The following is a 25,504-nucleotide window of genomic DNA, read 5'->3' as shown; positions in this document are numbered from 1 at the left end:
GCTCACTTTATTGGCGACGGTTTATTACACTGAGCAAGGAAAGATACGTTTTGAGATCATAATTCAGAGGATTCCTTGTCCTAACTTATTGCCGAAAATGTTGCATTCTAAGGGTGCAAAGTATGAGAAGGGAGAATCGTGTTGCGTTTATGGCTAATGTTCGTAACAAATCAAACGTGCCAACAATTCTTGGTGTGAATGTGCGCCTGTGACTATCCCCAAGTCTTAAATACACGGCGGCGGAAAAAATGCTCGGGATCAGTGCCAGGGTAATCCCGCTAAATTTTATGTAAATCAAATAAAAACTTGAGGTTTAATACGGAAAGTTTGCGAAAAGGACTTTTTTTTTCTTTAGGGGGGGGGGGGTGCATGAGGGGAATAGTTGAGTTGTAACAATGATGAGGTCATAGCCCAGACATGGTGCGTATTCTGATTAGGGACAGTTGTTTTAAAGCAGTTTGATGGAGGACAGCGAATATTGGCTGAAAAGGAGTATTCTGTAAATAAGCGCAAAATGCAAAAACAACTGGCCGTGGTGGATCAGTGGCTGAGACATTGTAGCCAAAGGTCGCAGATTGGATCGCGGTCCCGGCGATCGTTTCTTTTTCTGTTTTTTTTTTATGTAAACTAAAAACGAAAACGCTTGTGTGTCGCAATTTCGGCGCAGATATAGTAACCCGCGGTAGTCAAAATTAATCCGAAGTTCTCTACTACGGTGCGTCTCGTAGCCTTCGGGGAGTGAAATTCTCAAATTTGAATACGCAAGCAACAAAGCATGTTGTTGTCGCTCTCTTAATACTTCTTACTCTCGATAAACACATTCACTGTTCGGGGATTTGCCAGCGGACACGCATGAGTAAATTTCCGACGATTGAATAATATTTCGGACCACATTACCTATTTGCCTTCTATGAACTCTTACAAGCGCGTTTAGAGCCCAAAATTGCGCATCTCCTAATTACGCTATGGCTTAATTTCACCCGAACCTTCCAACAGAGACTTCACAGGTGGTTTTTGTGGAAGTGCCCGCCAGGTGGGATTCATCTTCATTACGACATTGTGACCATTAGAGTTATAGGTTGAGAAATGGATAAAATAATTCCGCGGTGTTTCGGAGCTTCATCACGCGTATTCAATCCTCCATGAGCGCGTTTTAACCGGTACATTTTTGCTTTAGAATGTATCGCCTGGTGCGCGAAGAAAAAGAGGACAAGACCAAAAGCGGCGCTGTGGAAAGTTGTGTGATTAGAAGAGTCGGAATCCAGCGCAAGCCATAGAAGATCCAGGTAACATGTCTGTCGCCAAAGATGTCAGCCCCGGACGCTATCGTCAACGGGTCTCTGCCCATGTAGCCAAGTGAGAGCATCCGTGGGCGGCGTTCCGCTGAGTTTGCGCGTTCTGGATTGAGACGCAAAAGTAGGAATGTGGAAAAGGCTTGCTGCGTTCCTTGTTGTGTTCCTAGTAGCCTCAGTCAACGCGGAGAGTGAAACAGTCCGAAGACGACCCTTCGCTTGTGAGTCTCATTTGTCTACCTTAAATTCACTCGTTCACGTGGGATCTTTGATTGATTATTGTGTACAAGCTTCTCCATAAGGTTAGGGCCATTAACTCGCGAGGGGTGTGTTTGGTAAATGTGCGCAGTAACGCACAGAGGAGAAATGTGCCGTGAGGGGTTGTTTTAAGACGAATATGCGACGCACGGAATATTACTTTCAAAGTAAATATGGAGCGCACTTACAGTATTTTAAAGGATTCTTATGTAATATTTATGTTTTAGTCGCCTTTTGGTCGTTCAATAAAGGCAAAGTGGCAGCGTCCTGAGTAGATGGCGCCTCGGGGGACAATATTTCAAATGGTTTAAGTAACGAACCAATCAATGCGGACTGTAGCTCCAACTCATTGCGTTGTCCTCTGTGAAACGGGCAATAATCATCCAGCTCTTCTATGTACAGCGTGATTACGTTGTCCATGATTGGGTGGCCACCACATTTTATCCGGAAGCATAAGCTCTCTGAAGCAATGCGAAATGCGCGCTGTTACACAAGAAGCCATGACTTGCCGTTGCGTCAATGACGGCTGCGGAGCTTTCTGCTTGAAACTTAGCTTGAAGACTGAACCGCTTTTTATGCAGATTTTGAAAAACTTTGCACCCGTACGACTCTTTCATAACGCCAAATGTAAACATCTCGTCCTATTGCAGCATTGTAATTACCACGGGCCGCACGAGAGAAGCGCATTTGAAGTTTTCATAGGCCGCCCGCTTAAGCAAGTTGTCTTTCTTATGTTCTGTTTCTCGCGTAGATGCCGAGCATAAGGCGAGGTTATCTGGCTATCCTATACTAAGACCAGTAAAATGAAAACGACCAATACCTACAGAATCGCTACTATCTCAGCACATTCGAAAGGCGAGGAAGATACTAATGGTCTAAAAACGCAGCAGGACACGCCGCAGTGGCCCTGTGGCTAAGGCGTTGGGCTGCTGAGTCCATGGACATGGATACCAACCCTGTCGTAGCAACTGTTTGTCTAGTGAAGGCAGAAAGCTATTGCGTCGAGGCTAGGGCATACAACAAAGGTCCCCAGGTGGTCTAAATTAATCCCTAGAGAACCTCTACGGCATGCCTTACAGTTGAGCTGGGGCGTCAAACACCCAATATGTATGATAATGGCGCAAATAAAAATCAATTTATATGTACGTCACAATGAACTAGTTATAAGCAGCCATAGTATTATCAATGCCTGAATGGAACGTAAAACGGGGCCCTATCTGTCTTTCCTTGGTGCTGGAAGCATAGTGGAAACTCTAGCCTGCATCGTCATCACAGAATTGTACTCCGTGATTGCCTTAATGTAAACGGTGCATTCGGGGAGTTTTTCCTTGAAGCGGATATCAAGTATTTGAACTGGCGAAGTTACAGACCAGCTCATGAACAAAATAATTTCTCTGAAAACTCATTGAGCAGAATGGGGTACCTGGAACTCGAAGAACGCTAGAAAGAAAAAACAAACAAACAAGAACAACGTGTCGATCAAGTTTCCGTGTTCCCTGTGGTGCGTAGGAGCGTTAAACTTTGCTTAGATATTTGTGGTCACATAATGTAACGTGTGCACGAGGTCATTCTAGACATCTAAAAATAAGTTGAAACGCAAGAGTGGTGTTTTAAGACTACACAAACAAAATTAGTGAAGGGCGCTAAAAAAAATTAACCCTCTATATTCTAAATGAGAGAGAAAGTGAGTAAGAAACATGTCGTAGAAGGTGAACGTGCTTTCTTAGTAACGCCAGCAGTTTCTTTTGGTGTACTTGGTGGGCAAACTTCTAATCATGCGCACGACACGTTTCGGCGACCCTATAGTACCTGTGACAGGGTGCCTGGAAAATCGGCTACTTCGGCTACGGCTGGAATGCGAAGGTTCGCTCGACGACGTGGTGCGGCTCAGGGCGAGAAAGGATCAATCAGAATCATGCCGGTAAGTGCCCATCACAGAACACTGGCCATTCTTTGTTGTAGCTGCCGAAGAATGTTTCCATGTTGAAAAAGGCTACAAGAACGGCTTGCGAAGAATGAGGCAGATTTAGTAATATGCGCTACGATTTTTGGGGTGACTGAAGTCTGTCATTGATTATAGCCCCAAACAATCCTTCCAAAAAAAAAAAAAAAAAGACATCCCAAATGCGAGCCACAGCATCAAGAGCGCCCGCCACCATGTTCTGTGCACCACCACAGCAGCTGCTGTGCTGCTTTGGTGCTGCTTTGATGTCCACCAAAGCAGCACGTAAGCTATCACTGACGAGGTAGGAAAGGCTCGTGATTAATTTATACCACATTGGCTCTACAACCTCACCCTCACTTCGCTTAGCTTTCGACACCAGAGCTATGTAAATTCTCAGCAACCGGAAAAGCACGTGTTTCTCCGCTGAACCAAGCGTCATGTAGAACTTCATAAGCGGCAACTTGGAAACATATCCCGCGCAGGGGCAGATCCAGGTTGTTTCTGAGGAGGTAGTCATGATGATGATGATGATAAAAACTAGATGAGGATAGCAGTCTTTTTTATTCACTGAAATATTTCAATCCACAAATACAAGAAATAGAAAAAATATTCAACTAGACTTTTTCTACGACCTGTGGGGTCATCTTCTAGGGGGTACAAATTCCCAAATTGAGGGGGGGGGGTCAGTACATCCGGACCCCCCCTCTGGTTCCGCCAATGATCCCGCGTCAACGTAAATTAGCGCCGCTCAAGTACAATGCAGGACCAGGCTATCTCAAGTGAAACGTCCTGCAGCTCTTCTATATCATTGCGCCTCCCCCCCCCCCCCTGGGAAGACGAAAGTCCTCGCCGCATAGAAACTCGACACTGATTCGCTGGCGGATGGGAGAGCAGTCGCGAAGGGGAGGGTGAGGGAACCGGAGGGCGAACAGTTATTCCCGACTCTGATTGGTAAATATGTTTCGCGAGGGGAATGACGTCACAATTCGAACCTTAATGCTGTAAACCACTTTACTAAAGTGCTGGAGCATGACGTCATTGGCAGGTGAAGGGAGATGTGTATCGGGGTGTCACATCAGTCTAGTTCTCCTCAGGCGGAGGCCACGTGACGCATGTTAAGCAAAACGCAGATAACATGGGGTGGGCGTGAGCGCCGTGCTAGAATGGAGAGATAGGCTAGACAGCGAGCATCTAGGGGATAAGTAACTGTACTTGGTGAATTTCCATTTCTTCGAAATAATCAAAGGTGAATAAAATGACGTGACGTGTGCGTCTTTCTACAACCGCAAGTATGGTTAGAGGTAGTTCAAATATTACAAAACAAGGACATGACTCACCGCAATGCAGTCACTCTACTTTGATTACTCTCATTGAACATGCATTTAGCATCAGCCGTATCTGCAATTTCTAGCTTTTTTGTGTGTGCGTAAAACAACTCAGGTCTTTAAATCTGGTGATACTCTACGGGTATTCCGCCCCTCATATGGTTCTGTTTTGCCACACCCCATTCGGGTGAACAATCCATGCGATCAAAGGGGAAAATTCTGTCAATGACAAGGCTAAGAATACAATTTGCGCTTCAAACAAATTTGTTTGTTCTGTGACATTGCGCAGTGCAAGCATGGCCTTCTATGGGGTTGAGTGATAAATATTTAAAGGAGCAAGGTGAGGCTGGTGTGCCCCCTCCCCCCTCGCCCCTTGCAGCAGGCGTCCCTAGTCCATGATGTCTTGGGACTGTCTGGCTGCACTCGCTCTTTCCCCAAGTCTGTATAGGATACGCTGGTCCGAGAGGTCAGAACTGGTCAGCTGCTCACATGAAGGAACCTGGGTACGGGTGGAGTTTGTTGGCACTCCATACCAAATGGTATAGGGCTGCTGGAGAGAAATTACAAGTAGCGGGGTATTGTGTAGGATGCATAACATGCAGAAGAGTGCTGTGGGGATATCAATTGACTTTAAGGCGCCTAAGGTTGTTGCACCTCGCGAAATATATGAATGTGGTGACGTGAAGCGGCGGGGTTTCGTTTCTCTTCTGAGCTAGTATGTCTATGTACTATCGGCGTCAAATGAAACGCGAACACGAAATTGTGAATCAGAACGTGCAAACTTGAAAAATACTGTTCGTAGAGTTCACTTAACGGCACTCTATTGGTATATTTGGAAATCCACTCTTCCCAACTTTGTTTTTGTAACACGCGTACTTTTGGCTTGCATGGAAAGAAATCGCGCTAATTGTGCGTTCAGGTTCATATTTTCGTGTTCGCGTTTCATTTGACGCCGATAGTACGTTTGTAGAGGTGTGGCTTCGAAGAAAGCGGGCGTCAGTTGGTCATTGCACCTCTGTGAATGAGCACGATGTGAATGAGTACTAGCAGCGGCTGAGACCCCTCGTACCCTCTAGGGACTCGTGGCCTTATAGACCAGATGATGTGTAGGTCGGGTGCGTCTTTGTGGGAGTAGACGCAGAAAGCCTTAATACGTTCTTCCCTTGCGGTAGTTGCGGCAGGCGCAGCTTGATAGCCGTATTCTGATTCTATCCTGCAGTCCGTCTGTTTCCTCGACTCAGCTGAGTGGAGGATACCGCAATGCCTTTACATGCGCTTTCAATGATCTCCTCGACTGGAAGCTGGAGTGGAGGAGGGTTTCAGGATACGGGGCTGAGAGTCGGTAATTTAGGGCTACGGTTATTTCTTCGGCTGCATCAATATAGTTGATGTGAGTCGTAAGCATACGGTGAGCTCTGCGCCTTGAGTGTTGAGATCACCCGTTGCATGTGCTGGGATGCATAATTGTAAGGGATGGGTGTGAATCGGATGTGTTATGGAAGTTCGAGAGGTATCCTGACTTTTTTACCTTTAGGATATTGTATAGTGTACTGCATGCGACGGAGCGTGTCTCTTCCTGTGGACGTGAGTTTCAGGCTACCTTCCTGTATTTTCTTCTAGTTGCTGCGTATGGTTAATTACAGCAGCTACTTGATAGACGGGGTAAGAAAAATAGTCCACGGAAGAAAGCAGGGCGTATGCACGGCTACACTACTTTAAGGAAGGCGTGGATGTAGAGTACAACTCACTTAATTTTGGTTTAGCATGTATAATACATCAACTTACCAAGTGGGGAATAGAAGAAAATGAAACGAAAGGTATGTAGGATTTGAAGCCACATAATTACACCAGCCTGGTATTGTATACGCAGTTTTGCAGCAGTCTCCACACTTGCCTGCAACTTAAATGAAAACTTCAGTGGCAGACAGGAAGACAAGACATAATTCGGAGAGCTCGATAGGATTACACGATCAAAGTCAAGAATGCTGAATAAGCGCATGACGACGTCAGGCACTATGCGTGCAGTGAACTGCACGCATATTCTGACCATGCAACTCCTTCTTCGCAGAAAACTCCGCAAGTACATTACTTGCATCGATATGGCCTTGGCATCAACCAAGTGTCGCCGAGATCGCTACGTCTTCGGTCGCGAAGTTGAACGTCGCAAGCGTCAGGTGGAAACATACAACTGGGACTGCAACTTACAGATGCGTAAGAGTGCTTCCTTTTTCATTGGCGTTTTTATGTGTTTTTTTCCCAATCAGCCGTTTAACATCAAATTAGTACAATTTAAGGTTACACGAGCATCCCGTTACTGTATAAACTGGGATCAAATTAATGTACAGGGTTACCTCACCCTCGGATGAGGTTATATAATAGAGTCGAAATGCTGTCTTGTGCCCCAAGCTTTACACAAAACGCTGTAAGTTTGGTGGTGAATCGCTCAGAGTAAGAGATAGATAGATAGAAGCAACTTTGTTTAGTCGCCTGCAGAGCGACACCACCATTAAGTGTCGCCGCGACGCGGGCCCTTACGTCTTCTCAGCGGGTGGTCTTTACTCGACTACGGCGCGTGCTACTCCCGCGGTCGGTCGCCCTTGGGGGCAACGTCCCGGCGGTTTCGCTCGGCCTTTGTCTTTCAAGAGCCGCTGAGACCTGCTGGACGGCCCAGGTTTGGATTTCTTGGTCATAGCACTTCGCCGCAGCCGCGAGCCGCGGCGGAATCGTTGTACTTGTCGATGCTTCGTTGGGGAACTTGGTGCAGTCCCATAGGATGTGCGTTAGGGTGGCCCTCTCCCGCTGGCACACGCGGCACACATCACTCGCATACACTTGCGGGTACACATTTTTCATCAACACTGGGGTGGGTAAGGACCCAGTCTGCAGTTGTCTGAACAGCACCGCCTCAGCTCGGCTCAGCCCCGGGTGCGGGGGTGGGAGAGTCCTTCGAGCCAAGCGGTGGAACTGTGTAAGTTCGTTGAACGTCGTCATACGGTCCTTGCCGCTACACCACAGTGGACGGTCGGTTGCAGCGGCGCGGTTGGTTAGCGCTCGCGCCACTGCGTGTGCCGTCTCGTTGTGTTTGTCGTGCTTGGCTGACGCATCGTTGCCCGCGTGCGCCGGGAACCACTTTATTTTAACACACCTGTTCTCTCGTTGGAGGTCGGCCGAGCACAGAACGCGCACAGCCTCACCGCACACTTTGCCCTTGGCATAATTCCGCACTGCACTCCTGGAATCGCACAACACTGTCTGTCACCCGGGGTCGGCAATGGCCAGGGCAATGGCCACCTCCTCCGCCTGGCACACCTGTCGGACCCGAACGCTCGCCGCCGCCCTCGTCGCGCCGGACGACGCCTCGATGACGGTAGCCACGAATGCCTCGCTGTTTCCCTGGTATTCGGCCGCGTCCACGAACCTTGCGTGCTCGTCCTTGGCGTACAAGTCGATGAGGGCCTTGGCCCTCGCCGCTCTTCTCTCCTTGTCAAACTCCGGATTCATGTTCCTCGGGATGAGGTCTACCCGAATCCGGCACCGGGTCTCGTCCGGGACAGGAGCGTCGCTGCTCGCCTTCTTCGCCGCAGGCGTGAAGGCCAAGTCTTGCAGTATGCGCCTACCGGTCTCGGTCGTAGAGAGCCGCTCAAGCTGGGCGGATCGTTGCGCTTCAGCAATTTCCTCGAGGGTATTGTGTACCCCCAGGCTCAGGAGCTTGTCGGTGCTTGTGCACTCCAACAGCCCGAGCGCCGCCTTGCACGCTCGGTATATCAGGGCGTTGATCTTATTCTTTTCGCATGGCATCCAATTGTGGAAGGCTGCAACATATGCGACGTGGCTGATTACGAAGGAATGCACAAGCCGAATCAAGCTCTCCTCCTTCATCCCGGCCTTGCGGTTGGCGACCCGTGTGATGAGACGCACTGCGTTGGTGATCTTGGCTGTAAGGCGGGAAACGGTCTCGCCGTTGCCGCGACGCTTGTCTATAATCATGCTGAGAACCTGTATCTTGTCGACCTCGAGGATCACCTGGCCGCTCCTCGTCATGATCTTTATCGCCTCGTAATCCCTGGGCTCACTCTTGTTTCGCCTTACGTATTTCGGTCGTAACACCAGCAGCTCCGACTTGCTCGGCGAGCAGATCAAGCCGGATCCGTTTAGCTGGTCTTCGATAGTGTCGACGGCCTCTTGCAGCGTGCTCTCGATGTGACCATCGCTGCCTCCCGTAACCCACAGAGTGATGTCATCGGCGTAGATGGTGTGCCGGACCCCCTCGACTCGAGAGAGCCGCTCGGCAACCCCGATCATAACGAGGTTGAATAACAACGGCGAGATGACCGAGACCTGGGGGGTCCCGACACTGCCGAGCCTCTTCTCTTGGAGTCGCAGATCGCCGGCGCAGAGCTCTGTGGTCCGGCCTGTCAGAAAGTTCTTGATATAATTATAGGTTCTTGCGCCCATGTTCAGTCTGGACACCTGGGCTAGGATCTCAGAGTGCTTCACTTTGTCGAAGGCGCTCTGCAGGTCCAGCCCCAGGATGGCTTTGTTGTCTTTCGTTAGGTTGCCGTCAATGACCTCATTCTTCAACAGAATCATCGCGTCCTAGATTCCGAGGCAACGCCGAAACCCGATGATCGTGGCGGGGTACAGTCCTGACTCCTCCAGGTAGTCCTGCCACCTACACATGAGGACGTGCTCCAACACCTTGCCCACGCAGGACGTGAGCGAGATGGGCCGGAGGTTGTCCGTGTTCGGTGGCTTGCCCGGTTTGGGGATGTGGATGGTCTTGGCAGTCTTCCACTGCTGGGGAAGTGACCCCGCCCTCCAGCACTTGTAGTAACCGGTGAGGTTCTCGATGGCCGCATCGCTGAGGTTCTTGAGCGCTCTGTTCAAGATGTGATCCGGGCCGGCCGCCGACTTGCTGGTCAGGTCATGCAGGGCCGCTCGCACCTCCTCGACGCTGATGTCGCGGTCGAGCTTGTCGTTGGCTTGACCCGCGTACTCAGGATGCCTTTCCGTGGGTGTGACCGGGAGGTACTTGCTGTCGATGCGTCTGATTACTTCTGGTTTCCCGTGTTCCTTGACTGCTCTGTGAATGATCTTTGCGAGGCGGTCGCGTTGATGGGATTTTGTTTTAGTCTCGTCGAGCAGATGCCGCATCAAGTTCCAGGTCTTGCCGCAATGCATCTGCCCGTCCGCAGCGCTACAGATTTCATTCCACTGTTGCGTGCATAGCACGCGACAGTGGGCTTCGATGGCGCGATTCAGCTCCGCTACCTTCTTCCTCAGTCGCCGATTCAGCCGTTGTTTCTTCCACCTGTTTGGGATGGATTGTTTCGCTTCTATTAAGTGCGCCAGGCGGCTGTCTATCTTGTCGACCTGCGCGTCCGTTTCTATGGTCTTGGTCGCTTCCTTGATCTTCCCCGCGATGAGGGCCGACCATTCTTCTATGTTCTCGATGTCCTCCTCCTCCGTCGGTAACAGGCTACGGAAGGCATCCCAATCAGTAAATTTGTGCTTTCTGGTGTCCTCCGACGTGTTGACCTCCTCCGGTATCATGACCTCCACGATGTAGTGGTCACTCCCGAGCTCGGACCCCGTGTTGCGCCAGGTGATCTTGCCCTTCTCGTCGTTCTTCACGAATGTGAGGTCCGGCGTCATGTCCCTGGCCACGGAGTTTCCGATCCTCGTAGGATCCGTAGGGTCCGTGATGAGGGTGAAGCCCAGGTCTATTGTGTCTTGAAACAGATCTCTCCCCTTGGCCAATTGCTTGCTGTATCCCCATGCCGGGTGCGCCGCGTTGAAGTCCCCGCAGGCGACGAGCCTGTGGGTCCCCGCCGTTGTGCTGGCTCTGTGTAGGAGTGTCTTGAACTTTTGTTTCCGGTGCGAAGGGCTACTGTAGACGTTAAGCAGAAAGGTGCTGTTCTTGTGTTTCTTGCCCGAAACGACCTCGATGAGAGTGTATTCTATTTTACTCTTGTGCAACTCATGTTCGATGAAGGTGACTCCCTTGCGAACCAACGTACATACTCCTCTACCGCCGGTGACCTCCGGAGACTTCATGTAAGCCCTGTAACCGGAGAGCGATACCGCGTCGGTGCGAGTCTCTTGTAACATGATTATATCTGGCTTGCGTGCTACTTGTGTTATGTGTTGCTGTAAGACTGCCCTCTTGCTAGCGAAACCGTTACAGTTCCAGTGCCAGGTCAACAGACCCTTCACTGCTGCTGTTGTTGCTGGAGCGGCCATTATTGTTGCTGATTGTACTGCTGCGTTGTGATTTGCTGTATGGCGTTCGCTAGCTGCTGACATGTCAGCTCGATGTCGGCGAACTTGTCGAAAATCATCTTAGTGAAGGTTGTCTTAATATATTCCTCGAGCCCGTCAAGGTGTTTCTCGATTCGGTCGACCTTGTCTTCCAGGTTGTCCACCCTATCGTTAAGCTTGCGCTCCTTCAGGTTCTCGATCGCTCGTCTCTTGGGTGCCGGTTCCTTCGCTGCGGCCGGGTACAGCACTGCTGGTGCTGGGTGTGGGTTCACACGGCACCGCTTGAGGCATTTCGTTATTGGTGGAACGGGGCGTCAGAAGCTTTTTGATTTCCGCGATCTCTTTTCAGAGTAAGAGTGAAATTTCGGCGCTAACGTCTGCGCGTGCGCACGCGTTCGTCTTAATTCACTCAGGGGGCGGAACGAATCAGACAAGGGCACCTTGCATGGGGAGAAAATAGGAGGGTGCTGGAGAGCGTGGGGTTGGGCTGGTGCATAGAGCTTCATACTAATATATACTAGAGGGAAATCTGGCGCCACTGTCTAGGCGAGCCGCGCTGCAGCGAGCTTTCCGTCATGAAACGGGCAGGCACGTTCCACTTGTCCTTGGCATGGCTCATGAACAGGTTTAAAAGTTGGCTCTGACTGCAAAAAAGCAACAATATTACCGCAGAAGCTTCATCAAATTTGTTTTGTTAATGTAAAATTGAACCTCCAAAATCATTAATTTGTGTGTAATAATTTCGAAGCTTCATGCACGATGAACAAAAAAATGTTACCTTTTCTGGTTGATTTTGGCTTCGAGACAAAAAAGAAGCCATATGGCTAGCTAAACCAAGTAGGCGAGGAACGCCACTAGCGGCAATAGCGCAGCCCACGGCGGCCCGCGACAGCAGCGACAGATTTCCCTCTAGTATATATCAGTATGTAAATATGGGCTGGTGTGGGCGGTTATTATCACTGATCTCCACTTAGTTGCTGGATGGCGCTTCGCCGCTCTCGCGGCCGGGCGCGCGCACGGCCACCGGAAGTTCAACGGCTCGTCCCGGAAGTCGGGCGTCTGCTACGCTTTTCAACCGCTAATAAGCGTCCACATTGGCGCATTTTGGCATTTTTTTCTCACTTTTTATTGCATTTTGGCTATACACATCGCGTTCAGATCGCAACTTATGCTATACCGAAATATGCGACGTTAATATTTAATTGCGAAGGAGAACGAAAATGTCACTTGGGTCTTGGTTTGAGAGCAGACGACGCAGCTAGAACGGGATTTATGCTAGAAACTTACTCTAGGGATTTATCCTAGAAAAAAAACAACGTGGGCACGGCGTCAGGCTGTAGCTGAGTTCATGCGCCCGTTCTGTCCACACAGTTGTCAGTAAAGTGGTCACTGCAGAGCCTGCTGCCTGGGGATGGAGCCCATTTGTCCCTTCCTAATACCCTGGTTACACGGGTACAGTTAACCACGCTTAAGCGAACCGCGGTTAGACAAAACCGCAGTTTGCTGCGTTACACGACAGACGAAACTGCGGTTACGTCGCTAACCATGGTTAACGCAAACTGCAGCTTGGCCACCTCAGTTCGGTCACGCTAACCGCAGTTTCCGCCGCCGCAGTGCTCAAAATCACACAAGTCAGTTTGGACGAAGTGGCGGTGCATCAGCGGAGGCGAAAAAAAAAAATCACCTGGCGTTCGGAAGAGACGAAGGTTCTCAAATAGCGGGCGCCCCAAAGCTGTCCCCAAGACGCGCTTGCGTTCTTTGCATGGCTCTCGCAATCAGCGCGACTGCCCGTCAGCAGCGGCTCGGCTCGTTTCCCGATCCACCCGATCAAATACGACAAAAGCCGTGCTAAATTTGTAAATTCCGCGCGTCGTCCGCCAAAAATGGATATAGCAGGCAATCCTGAAGCGTTTTCAGCACTCGGAAACGATCGGCGCCGCGTCGGCCGTGCCTGCATACACGCCGGCGCGCCTGCCCGCACGGCACTGCTAGCGGCCCGAACCGGCCCAGACCACGGCAGCAACAGCTTATGGCATCGCCGCTCTTCAAAATCAATCTGATCGCGGAAAAGAACTTCCGCATGCGAGAAAATTGTTGTTAGTGCGGTGAAAACTTGTGCTGTGGATTGTAATTCGCAGTTGTAGAGATAGCGGCGGTCAAATATCTACCGCGATGCTAAGCCGGAAGTTCCCAGCACCGAACAAACCTAAGCAAACCAAGCCGGTTGCGAGCTGTTGGGGAAGCCCCTCTCTTCGCCGCGCGCGAGTGTGTTGCGTTTGGGTCAGAAGCGACTGCTTTAAGGATTTTTTTTTTTGTTGTCTACACTCCTTCTCTTTTGTTTTTTATCGTGAAGTTAAAAGTGTGGTAATTTATTTTAGTTACGCTCACAATCAAGTGACCGCGTTAACCAAACTTGCAATTTCGCGTGTATCAGCCAAAACCACAGTTTGCGATAACCGCGGTTCAAGTTTAGTAACCACGGTTAAACTTAACTGCGGTTACTTTCGCCGTGTAACTAGGGTATAAGTGTGCCACCGAACGCCGGTATAAATCCGGCTTAGAGCGAAGGAATCTGCGTAACAAGAGCCACAGCTTAACGACACTGATTTGACAGTTGCGTTTCGCTGCGTATCACGCACGTCGTACAGATTATTGTAATAGTACTTCCAAGTGGAACGCCTTCCCAGACGACATCTCTGGTCTGCTTGTGCAGTTGACGGAGCGACAATCAGGCATTTTTGGCGGAATGCGCGCGAAACCAGCCCATACGTAGCATGCGCTATGCTGGAACGGCGGCCGTTTGCCCGACTTCCGGGACGAGCGCTCGAACTTCCGGCGGCCGCGCGCCAGAGAGCTCGAAGCGCCATCCAGCAACTCTAGTGGAGATCAGTGGTTATTATGGATAAAGAGGGAAAGAAAAATCCTCGACAGCACAACGGTCTCTCCCATTGGTGGACACGTGAACTGCGCCGGGCGGGTAAAGGGGAAAGGAGGAGGTGTACAATATGGGGGACAGTGAAAAAACGGAGAACGACGGTTTTAAGAGACTAGCAAGTGCGTAGAGGCTAATAGGGTAGAGAGGAACAGGAAGGTGGAAACGAAAGTTTTTTAATGGAGTGGGAGGGGGGGGGGGGGGTCATTTGAACGGTAAATCGTGGAAAGAATCCCCGGGGAGTGGTAACAATGCTGACCTAAAAGCCAGGATGCACATTTTAGTTTGAGCACTTGGCGACTGCAGCCATTGCCATGCCGCGCGGTCTCGGGGTTCCTGTGGAAACACGTTGGTCTCAGCGAAGTCTGACGGCAGCCTGTTGAGCGTGTACGTGCTTATATAAGCTCTGTCGGAGCTGGATCGTGGGCGGACTAGCCTATGAGTACGTACGGTCTCCGCTGCATCGCGGATGCCGACCACGGCCAATCCTAGTGGAAGTCTGCGGACCGCTTGTTCAGTGTCATCCACGCGGGACCCGCAGTTTTTCCGCGCTCTGTGTGTGTTCGCCGGCGCGCACAACAGGCAACGCAGCGCGGTTGCTGGCTGCTGAAGGTGGTGCTGTGTGACGAGGCACCCTAAGGCAGGCTTAGTCCTTATGGCTGGCAGCTGTGAAACAGCGTAGAGAAGACCTTGTTGCTGCACGTTTAGTCCCAACCCTGTGTACAACCTTTGTTTCTTTTAATATAAGGCGTTTCCTGTCGCTGCGAGGTCCATTCTGTGTGGCCCGGAACCGGTTGCCGTAATTTTGTTTTCTCGAATGCCCTTTGGAATAAAAATGGCCGACGGAGGCACTGCGAAACGTCTTTGTGGCGTAAGTTTGAGAACCAGCGTGCTTGTCGTCTTGACTAATACAGCAGCCCGGGCAATAATTTAAGTATTTTGTATAAGCTAAAGACGCGGCGTATCCGATCTTAAAGCCACGTAAAAAGTGTGCAAATAATACTTCCGCTGCCGTGCAAACGAGCAATAATCATCAAGGGTGATTCAGCATGCCGCTGTCTGCGGCATGCTGAAAAGGTTCTGCAGACAAAACAAAGAGTTTTGCTTTACCTCATCGCGACAGTGTGATGAGAGAAAGCCAACAATAAGGGTGCCACAAATCTGCAAATTTGGACTTCCAGCCGTCAACATGTTGTGCAGAGCATAAATTCTAGCATTAACAAATCGATACCTTCTAAATCATTACTACCCGCAAAGGAAGGTTGTCTGAAGTATCAATAAAAACGAGAGACCAAGGGGGAAAATGTCCCAATAAAATGTCTCCTTATATTCAATTATTTAGCACCTCCTCCCCCCAAAGTATGTTTTATACCCTCTCACCGAAAATTAAAAGTTTTAAGTGTTTTGTTGCGAAGGCTGTTCCACCACGCCCGGGGATACGAGGTTGTTTTTTCTTTTAGGGGCGACGCCCCTTAGGGGCAGGGGCTGTTGGCGTCTCCTGTCATCGTCGTCGTCGTAATCGTCTTCTCATTCAGTCACGGTACTAAAACAGCGGGAAACTCGTCTACGCCTAGAGCTAGAATGTAAGGTGCACTAAAGAAAGACCGGGACACTTGTTTACGCCTCGCGCTAGAAAGCTTCGGCTTCAAAGACGAGAGGATTTTACAGAAAAGCTGTATACCTTTACCCCCAAACGATTTTCTCTCCGTTGGCGAAAACGCCAAGGCGTCACGAATACCCCTATGCACTGCATGCTTCGGCCCTCCCCAGGTTTCCCGTTGGTGGAGATGACCCGGGATTTTCTATTTTTTTTTTTATACCCGAGGTCACATTCAAAGCTCATAATGTATGCCATAAACACGATAAACTTATCTGAAAAATTAATGCACCACCGGTTCCTGGCGTAAAATCACTACTATGTGGGGCATGTAGCCTTACTCGGTTGCCCTTATCATACACTTATTTTACTTCCCGGGTGCTGCATTAAAGGAGAAAATGACTTGTCCGATTCCGTGCCACCACGTCATTCCGTGCGCGGGCGCCATTGAATATATGATTTTAAACTTGAAGTTGTATGCAGAAGTATTCGAATTAACATCGCATGAAAAGTTATAAATGAAACTAGGTGCTCCCCCATTAACGACCAAAACGTTTGAACTTCATTCTGATTACGATGCACGTCAGCTGCCATTTCGTTTCTTCTAAGCTCACAAGTTTTTCGTTGGTGCTTGTTCGTCCAAGACCCGCTGTATTGGTATCAAACTGGACTGGCTTGTATAAAGGCTGATTTGTCAGCCGTTTAACTAGAGTGCAAGTGACCAGGCCAACAATAAGCTACCTTACACATGGCTGCTTTATCGGAAGGGGAGAAAGACAATTTGGGTACAAGGTGAGGGATTTTGTTAGTTTTTAGTTTAGGCGGCTGTTGTCCCCCTTCGTACGCCGTCTCGATATCGCCTCTCCGTCTCCTCGTCCACCCAAGAAAAGAACCATAATTGATGTTTAACGCACCGAAGATGGCGCCTGGGTTCTTAGTGGGCCACCGTAGTGCGGGGCTACGGATGGCGTGGACCCCCTTGGGGTTCTGCAACATTCCTCGAAGTATTCCACACACACCCGTGTTTTTACCACAGCCGCCGTTAAAGAGAACGTATAGCACACCACATGATGCGGAGTAGCGCGACGGCTTAGTCATCACGGTAATGTGGCGGCTCAGTTTGTTAACATTGGGCCTCCTCGATTATTAGTCCTGGATCGTCCGCGGACTGCCGGAGACGCGATGCGGCGCTCGATTTTCCTTTGTGTTCCTATGAGAGTTCCGGTCCGAACGGAGTCCTCAGACCACCCGCGGACCGTCCAGTACTGTTAAATCGAGGATGCCCATTATTGTAGTGCCTGGTTTCCCCTTTTAATTCAAGAGAATGTTTTCAGGAAGCACGCGCGCTAAAATACTGTTTGTTAACATTAAAATTTTCTTGCTTTTACTTTAGAAAACGTTTAATTTCAGAAAACTACGACTACGTCATGTGCGACAGCAAGACGCTTCTCAATCGCCATCTTGCCTGCGGAACAACTTTCGACAGGTCGATCGTTAATCTGAACTTCGAGCTGGATGACGACAAGGAAAAACTTTGCAGGTAATGTGGGAACGCTTTTTTGACGCAGAATTCGCCATCAAAACTCAAGAAAGGCTGATTGCAGTGACAAACGGCATGTGTAACCCTTCGTAACCTCCACAAGTGCCCGTTGGCCCCTCGTTTTCTTTCAATAACAGCTCGCTTACAGACTACAAGCACTGCGTCACTCCGCTGATAAAGAACGACGCTTGCTCGAGCAACAAAAACCTCATTTCAAGACTGCTCCACTTCTCTAAAGCCGTCGTGGGAGAGTATCAGGCATCTTGCAAGACCATAGCCATGAAACGTGAGTCGCTTCTAAACAGCTCATCCTCGTTGCCCTACACAAATGGTGATACTCTGTACCATAACTTATTACCGGCAAAATAATGTAGGCGCGAAAATAGGGTTTTGTTAGTATGTAGTTCTTGGCCAACCTTTTGTAAACATATTAACAAAAACACGAAACGGAACGTAAACACCGAGTAAATTCTTACTCGGTTTCACCAATCATATTCGTAGTTCGACGTGCCAACGGGCCTCGCACCTCACGAAGCAGAGGGAAATTCCGTTCCTGGTGGAATTTATTTCAAAACACTCGTCTTTACATCATATCAAAGTTGGAATGGAAGTGGTTTAGTAATGACGCTGAAGTTGTTTCAGACGTTTGCATCCGAAATATGGGTACCCGCAAAATATGCCCAGCGTGTGAGCGGGAATATACGGGGACCTGTTCGCCCCGCAACACAATTTTGATAGCTTTGTCCCGTGCACCTTGCAGACTTGATGGAATCTAGACAAGAGGAACAAGCCGCGTGCCTCCCAGAGGAGCTGAGAGAGAAGGTTCTGACCTGCCAGCAGAGTGCATACCGGACCATACGCGCCCGCGACGTGCACAGCGAAACGGACATCTGCGAGTGAGTTTGCTTCACTCACGAAATCTCTTACCTGGACAATATCGAACAAAATAGAATTCAATCTTGTACTTCCTTCAATGCACCGAAGAAGAACATGACCTATGAGGCACACCCAACACTGAACTCGATCTAACTTAGACCGACTTGAGTACCCTGGAAGGCATAGAAATTTAGTACACACTGACGTTAAAGCTTTGCTTGCCACCCAGAACAACGGCTACCTCGGCTGCTATCGAAACCACAGCCTCATGTTGAGCAGCATTTAGTATATTTTAGTTACTCGCACGGTTACAGTTAAAATAGCAAAACGAAATGAACAACCGCTTATTTAAAGGCGTCAGAGAGCTGTTGACAAAATTTTCCATCCCATTGATTTTGCGATATATGGGTAAAAATAATGGAGCCAAATATTCCTCCCGCGCAAAGGGAAGTTGCGCAGTTGTGCTTCTTAAATTATCTGCTTTTTTATTCAGTGCGCTCCTGACTTACTCACCTTACCAGAAAATTTTATAGCGCATACAAACACGTATACAGGAGAGAAGGGACACCACCCTGCTCGACTTGCAACTACTTTTATTCCAAAGACGCCTGCACGTAATTATTACACCATTATCGCACCCTAACAGGCCTCTCACCCCGAATGCCCATTTGCTGAACCATACGAAGAAATGTCGGCTCTTTATCTGTCGCAATTAGGGATGGCACATTCATGCAAGACGACCCTTCTCTAATAATCAAGTCAGCCTCAATTGTATTTCTTTTATTTGGCTCTCTGTGTCTTGCTCCAACCACGCATGATTCAAACAATTTCACGCAGACTCAGTCGTGGCAGAGAACAAACAAATCATTATCCCGGTAGTTGCTAACATTCAGTGTGTGTCGTTTGATGTCGGCCCGTGTGGCCGATGCGTTGCTTCCAGCCCAAAAGCGGAACATTATGCACCACCGCGACTGCGCATTCTACAATAAGTTACCGATATCGTGTTGGACACGTACACCATCGGCTTTTTGCGGTAGGAGCTATCTTGCATACTTGTTGTAGTTTGTTAATCTTTTTTAGGCGGTGCGATGTGTTGCGCAAATATAAAAAAAATGATGGCTACTTTTTTTCTTATCACCATCCTCCGGACAACATTTCACATCTTTTATATTCCTCAAGGTATTTTCCGCTACCCCTTACAGAACGGCTTCAGGATACCTACCTGCAAGCTAGGGTTCGGATTTCTCCTTGCATAGAGTGGAGGCACGAGTTTCGAAGTGTATCTTGAAAGATGACGCTTTGTGGTGCCCCTTCTCTCCTCTGTACGTGTTTTTATGTGCTACAAATTGTTCACGATTGTCACGCCAACTTGCCTCGGAATCTGCACTCGTGTGCTCTCCTCACATGTGAAGCGTTACTCGGAAATTTCAAGATATGTTGCTTGCTATGAAGCAGTTGTACTAAAATATTCTGACAAGCAAAAAACTTTTCCAAATGTATTATCTCACGATAAAGAGTGAAGAAATAAGCAAGTAAGGAACACGCTAAACCACAGATCTGATTTTATTATGGTTAGACAGCTGAAAAGGCATACGGCGAATGCATGTCAGCTTCCGGTATATTGTTGTACTTGCAAGTTAATTACAAGTTAATAATTGCAAGTTAATTGCTAGACCCTAGTGAGCTTATTACAGGAGATGGACTTTCGTACACTCAAACACAACACCCATACCTCAAGGAGAAATCTCATTGTTGTACGATTGATAATGCCTCGTCCCGCTTTACTGCATAACTCGGCCGTATTCCGCAAGGCCCCCATCCTCCACCTTCTTCTTTTGGATTGACTTGCTTTCAAAATCTTCTGGCTATTACGAACGTTCATGAGACAGCCATTCCTCATCGCCTGCATTGTCGACCACAAGGCGGTTAGGTGTTTTACTACGGCACATAACTAAGTTATAAAGTTTAATACCGAGTTTCACTTTAGCGATATCATATGTCCCTCACCTAGTCTTGTTTTTGTATACTCGGCGTCATTTTGTGGTAGAGGAGCAAGGGGGGTTAATTTTTAGGTGCAGATTACCTTAGGACCGCCCACTGTCCGTCCGCGTCCGTGCGCATAGCATTTGCAATCGCAAAAAATCACACAGGCACCTGCAAAATTCGATCCTGTGTCTGGTAGACCAGACTGAGTTTGTGTCAGTCGTCTTACCCATTGGGCTACGATCGTTTTTTTTTTTTCTTTATTGATTGGGCTACGATCATGAGTTAGTACCCGAGAGTCAAACGGCTTACTCCCTCGCCTCTAACGGTGCAGAGTACCTTAGAACCTCCCAATGTTCATCCGCGTCCATCCGTGCGTGCACCATCATCAAGCGAAAATCAAGCGAAATTCCATTTGAGCCGTGAGTTGCAGTTTCCTTTAGGGAATAATCAAGGTGCAACTCGCGGCTCAAATCGAATGACGGTCGGGGCGCAAATAGGATGTCACTCGGGGCGCAACTTTGATGTCATTTCGAGTCCCCGTACTCCGCACCCTCGCCATCATCCACGGAGTGGAGATGCTGCCATTTTTTTATTTCGCGCTTCACTGAGTCCTGACTCTTTAGATACTGTATTTCATGTTAGTATTATGCAACTGCTTCAGCGTGCAATACATATCTTATTCAATCGCTTCGAGCACGTTCAAAATTTATTCCCCCTAATCTTTTTCCTAATGAATGGCAGCATTGATTGATTGATTGTAGGGTTTAACGCGCCGACGCAACGCAGGCGATGAGGCGCGCCGTAGTGGAGGGCTCCGGATTAATTTTGACCACCTGGGGATCTTTAACGTGCGCCGAAAATCTCGTACACACGGGCGTTTTTGCTTTTCGCCTCCATCAGAAAAGCGGCCGCCGCGGCCGGGAATCGAACCCGCGACCTCGTGCTCAGCAGCGCAACGCCTTAGCCACTGAGCCACCGCGGCGGGTGAATGGCAGCATACTATTGTCCCTGAAGAAGAAAGTGTATGACAGCTGCATCTTACCGGTACTCACCTACGGGGCAGAAACATGGAGGCTCACTAAGAGGGTTCAACTTAAATTGAGGACGACTCAGCGAGCAATGAAAAGGAAGATGATAGGTGTAACATTAAGGGACAAGAAGAGAGCGGAGTGGGTCAGGGAACAAACGCCTGTTAAGGACATATTAGAAGAAATTAAGAAGAAGAAATGGACGTGGGCAGGGCATGTAATGCGAAGGCAAGATAACCGTTGGTCATTAAGGGTAACAGAGTGGATCCCTAGAGAAGGCAAGCGTGGAAGGGGGCGGCAGAAAGTTAGATGGGCAGATGAGATCAAAAAGTTTGCGGGGATAAATTGGGCACAGTTAGCACAGGAGCGGTATAATTGGAGATTAATGGGAGAGGCCTTTGCCCTGCAGTGGGCGTAGATAGGCTGGATATGATGATGATGATGATGATGATGATGATGATGAATTTTTTTTCCACTGCCACCCGGAACACGATCGCTACGCTTGCAGCAACATTATCACGTCACCGCATTTGGACATATTACAAACAGGGCACCTAAAGGGTGACTTTTCTGTTCAAATACGTCTACTCCAAATAGCCGGTTCCTAAGACCCACTATACTTCACCGTCCAAAACATCACCAAGGTTATAACTTAGTGTACCACCATAGAAGGCGTAGCACTACTATTGGACGACAAAAGAAATATAAATAAGCAGATAAAAGTTTTACTAACAGACATTGCAAGCTTGCAAATCGTTAAAAAATTTAGAACGTTTATTTTAATAACTGACCACCCCTTAGGCAAGCGAGGAAGTTATCACGCAATAAAAAGTTGGTGCAATGGACGCTTACCTCCTCATTCCTTCCAAACCATTGCCTAGCCAAGCCTTATTTCGACCTTTAGCAGCCGAGACACCTTCTTGTTCCTCTGTTTCACATTTCGCTTCACCGACCATCCCTTCGGCGACAATCAATCCCGCTGGTAGTACCTGTCTCGATGGCGTAGGTGCTAAGGCTTTGAGCTACTGCTATTAACGGTTTCGATTCCCGATCGCAGAGACCGATTTCTGATGGCTGTGAGCTACCAAGTACTTCCGGCTCTACGAAATGTCGCATACATACCGCGCATACGACAGAAGTAAAGTATGCGTGGTACACATATCCTGTCGGTCTTAAAGGGACACTGAAGGCATTTAACACAATGGGATCAGACGAAAGTTAAACTGCCCCGAAACCCTATCAGTCTTGATTCGGCGCCGAAAGATGCTTTAATTGACGAGAAATACCAATTTAAAAACGCATTTCATTTCTCGCGCCATTTCATGACGTTTCGCTTGATGTAAACGGAGCCCGGAAGCGAGTGATACAGTGATGTGATGTAGCAGGAAAACTAAAACCTACCGAGTGAACCATCGCGGCCGCAGGAGCCATACGACAGAACAGCTTGCCCGCCCTACACCTCCGTTATCTGCCACGCTCTATGCGTCAATCTTGGTGCGCACGGGACGTGAGACGGTGGTTAAACAATGTGAATGTGCCGCGCGGTATTTCACTTTACCTGTGAAACCTCTAGCGGACAGCTCAAACGCAGCCAGAACGACGACAGGGGGCGCTCTTCTGATCTGCATTCTCGTTATGGATAGTTGGGTTTTAGTCGCTTTGATGCACTCAGCTCACGGTGGAAGAATATTCTTACACCGTGACTCAGCTTAACAACGTGGCGCCATCTGTTAGTTTAACTACTTGCAGCGTGCAGCACTAACTTTTTGAGGCCCGCTACGTCGGCACCGCGAAGTGAGTTTTAGTAGGAACTTTCGCACTTTTCCGTTGTGATATGGTAACGCTTATTGCGCCATCTGTTGAATGTTTTGTGAAGCGAGTTGCCTATCTCCCAAAAGTGCCACGCCTCTCTGCCAGAGAGACCACGCCTATCTGCCAAAGGTGCGCCAAGAGCTTTTACGAGTGCACACACCACTACTAACAAACGCCCTGTCGCCAGTATGTAATGAAAAGCGTGTATAACATGATACAAATATCATTTTACCTAAGTACGCACCGTAGTGAAAACATAGCAGCACACAACGCCCTGCATCAAAAGACCCGATTTGACGCACACATTTTATTAAAATTCAAGACAATCAAAAAATGGTTTCGAGCAAACACATCTTAATAGCATGCGCTTTATGGCCAAAGCGCGAAATTAACAGGAGATTGATTGCCTCCTGCCCATCGTAAGGGTAGCACTCGAGGCGAACAACTCGCTTCACTCCGGCGCAAGCACACAAGATTTAAAAATAAATCGCGCACACTCTTCATACCCGGTGCGGGGTTGAATAGTCCCTAGTGATCATTCCAACATAGTAAGTACGGTCCACCCGCAGGAGCACGCCGTCGCATTTCATCGCGAATCGAACGCGGCCACGACACACACACAGCTTCGGCCGCTGGCCTCGGTGTAAAACGTCGCGCGGGCAGACAGCGCTGCGTGAGGGAGCAAAAAACTTGTTCTATCAGACGCAAATTACTGTCCAGAGAATAGCGGAACTATAGAGCTAAGAGGAACCATGAAAACCCGACGCTCTACTTGCCGCCATGACGTACACGCGGAGTTAACAGGCATGTGACTACGTCGACCCTGCAATAACCGTCGCAACCGCCACCAGCGCCGCGGCTTGGAGGTTTGCGAATGACGGCAAATTTTTTATGACTTGTGAAAGTTAATGGCAAAGAAAGAGTTTATGTATTTCTTTGAGAGCTTGTGTGCGTGGTTCTTGTTCCGTTGTTCTTCACGTGACTCTTGGCACATCCGCCCAGTCGCTGTTTACGTCATCTCTGCTAGGCGGCTGCTACCTTCCTGTGTTGATTAGTTACGCAATTATTTCTAAGGTACTGCCCCAGAGTCTAGTATATTAGGTTTCTGGGGATCTCAATCTATCTATTTAGAGAAACTTCGGTTTTGTCTTCAGTGTTATTTCAAGTAAAGGCTACGGCAAGCTTCATTCCCTGCTGCAGCCTGGGCGCCTTGGCCTCATCCTGCTTCTAGACTTGTCCTGCACTAAAGCCGGTAGTGACCCTTGATTTGGGGAAATGTCTTCAGCCTATCGACCCCACCTCAATAACACTCCAAGTTTCAAGTTTGCCTGGCTAGTCGTGCCGTTTTCATCTACATAGCAGCGCGCTTCCAATGAAGAGGCACCACAGGGCCTTCCTTCTTATCTAATCGCTGTTGCATGACCACAGCACTTTCCCTTTTTTGTGTCGGTAAAGTGGCCGGCGTAGGCAGAAAAATCTCTAGTTTCATGATGTTTTGGGCTGGTGCTGGGTGTGACCTTCGAACATGGTGAGTAGAAAGGGGTGGCACGAACTGTTGGCTTCGCACGGCTGCTTTCTAGGGCGCCTGTGGGAGGAGATCGCCGCCAGCGCCCTATGCCCCTTGGATCGGAAACTGGTAGACGGCTCCCATATATAACTGTCAGTGTAGAGGGCGGGTAGTATTAGATTTAGTTCAAACGGCGACCTGCACCTTTGTTGCTAAAACAACGCGATCTGTTCACCTCCTATCCGCACACGGGTTTGACAACTTAAGCTTGCGTCCTGTCGCTTTAACTTAGAGGCTCTGTGCTTCACAGTGAGAAAAAATAGTAAAACTCGCCTGCGTGCAGCCCAGATGATTATTGTAGAGGTGGTGGAATGCTCGCTAAACATAGACATTGTTTTCTCCCGTTTCTAGGGAGCTTGATCTTATGAAGGAGTGCATCGACAGTGCTTTAAAAGAAACAAGCTGCTCGCGCGATGGACCTTCCAGGCGTGTGGCGAACGACACCACTGCGGAATCGTACGCGAGGTACAACGTCAAATGCAGGAGGTACTGACGACTCTCCTCTAGAAATCTAATAAAAGACTGGATCTTGAGGACACATTTCACGTGAGATGCCTGATCACTGACCTTGATGACGCCTGCGAGTTCTTGTATGCTTGTATGTGTGGCGGAAAGTGGTGTACGTCTCGCAATGGCGCAGGATGCATAACTGATTATTTCTTTTAATAGCATTCATTTACCGGGAATAATTCAATCTGATGTAATAATAAAGACTACGGTGATAACGGTGATTGTACTGTCTTAATCTGTGGAGAGTGCTGTCGCCACTTGCCAGTTTTATTCACGTGCACGCCTGCGTGGTTTTTAGCCCCAACCTTGTATAGTGGCTTATGCCGGGGTTAACTTCCTAGTCCGACTAGGACCACAAGATCCCATGGCTCTTCCCAAGTTGCCTGCTTCTTCCACCCACTTACTGCTACCAAAGCCCCAGTAGAATAAGCCGCTAATGTTTCAGTTAAAGAGATCGGAGCAGTCCGTGTTTGTACAGCACACATGCACGGGTAATTGTTCCTCCTTAGGCTTTCCAGGCCAACGAGACATCAGGTACACAGATGTGGCTCACAGCAGTTCAACCCATGTGCCAC

At 48.8% G+C, this 25,504-nt stretch overlaps 1 protein-coding gene across 1 annotated transcript; it reads left to right on the top strand.

Annotated features, from left to right (window-relative positions):
* Positions 1-1,422: 1,422 nt before the first annotated feature.
* On the top strand, positions 1,423-24,912 carry LOC144161209 (uncharacterized). Its single transcript, XM_077692096.1, has 7 exons — positions 1,423-1,513; positions 3,357-3,471; positions 6,889-7,031; positions 17,021-17,150; positions 17,288-17,436; positions 17,911-18,046; positions 24,771-24,912. Exons 1-7 carry the CDS (start codon positions 1,423-1,425, stop codon positions 24,910-24,912), a joined length of 906 nt encoding a protein of 301 aa, XP_077548222.1.
* The last annotated feature ends 592 nt before the right edge of the window (positions 24,913-25,504 follow it).

The sequence above is a fragment of the Haemaphysalis longicornis genome, unplaced genomic scaffold (genome assembly GCF_048455015.1).
Source record: "Haemaphysalis longicornis isolate Haplotype H1 unplaced genomic scaffold, Haemaphysalis longicornis Haplotype H1 scaffold_1, whole genome shotgun sequence".
Classification (NCBI taxonomy): Eukaryota; Metazoa; Arthropoda; class Arachnida; order Ixodida; family Ixodidae; genus Haemaphysalis; species Haemaphysalis longicornis.
Note: the sequence above shows the minus strand (reverse complement) of the source record. Positions and strands in the feature narration are given on the sequence as shown.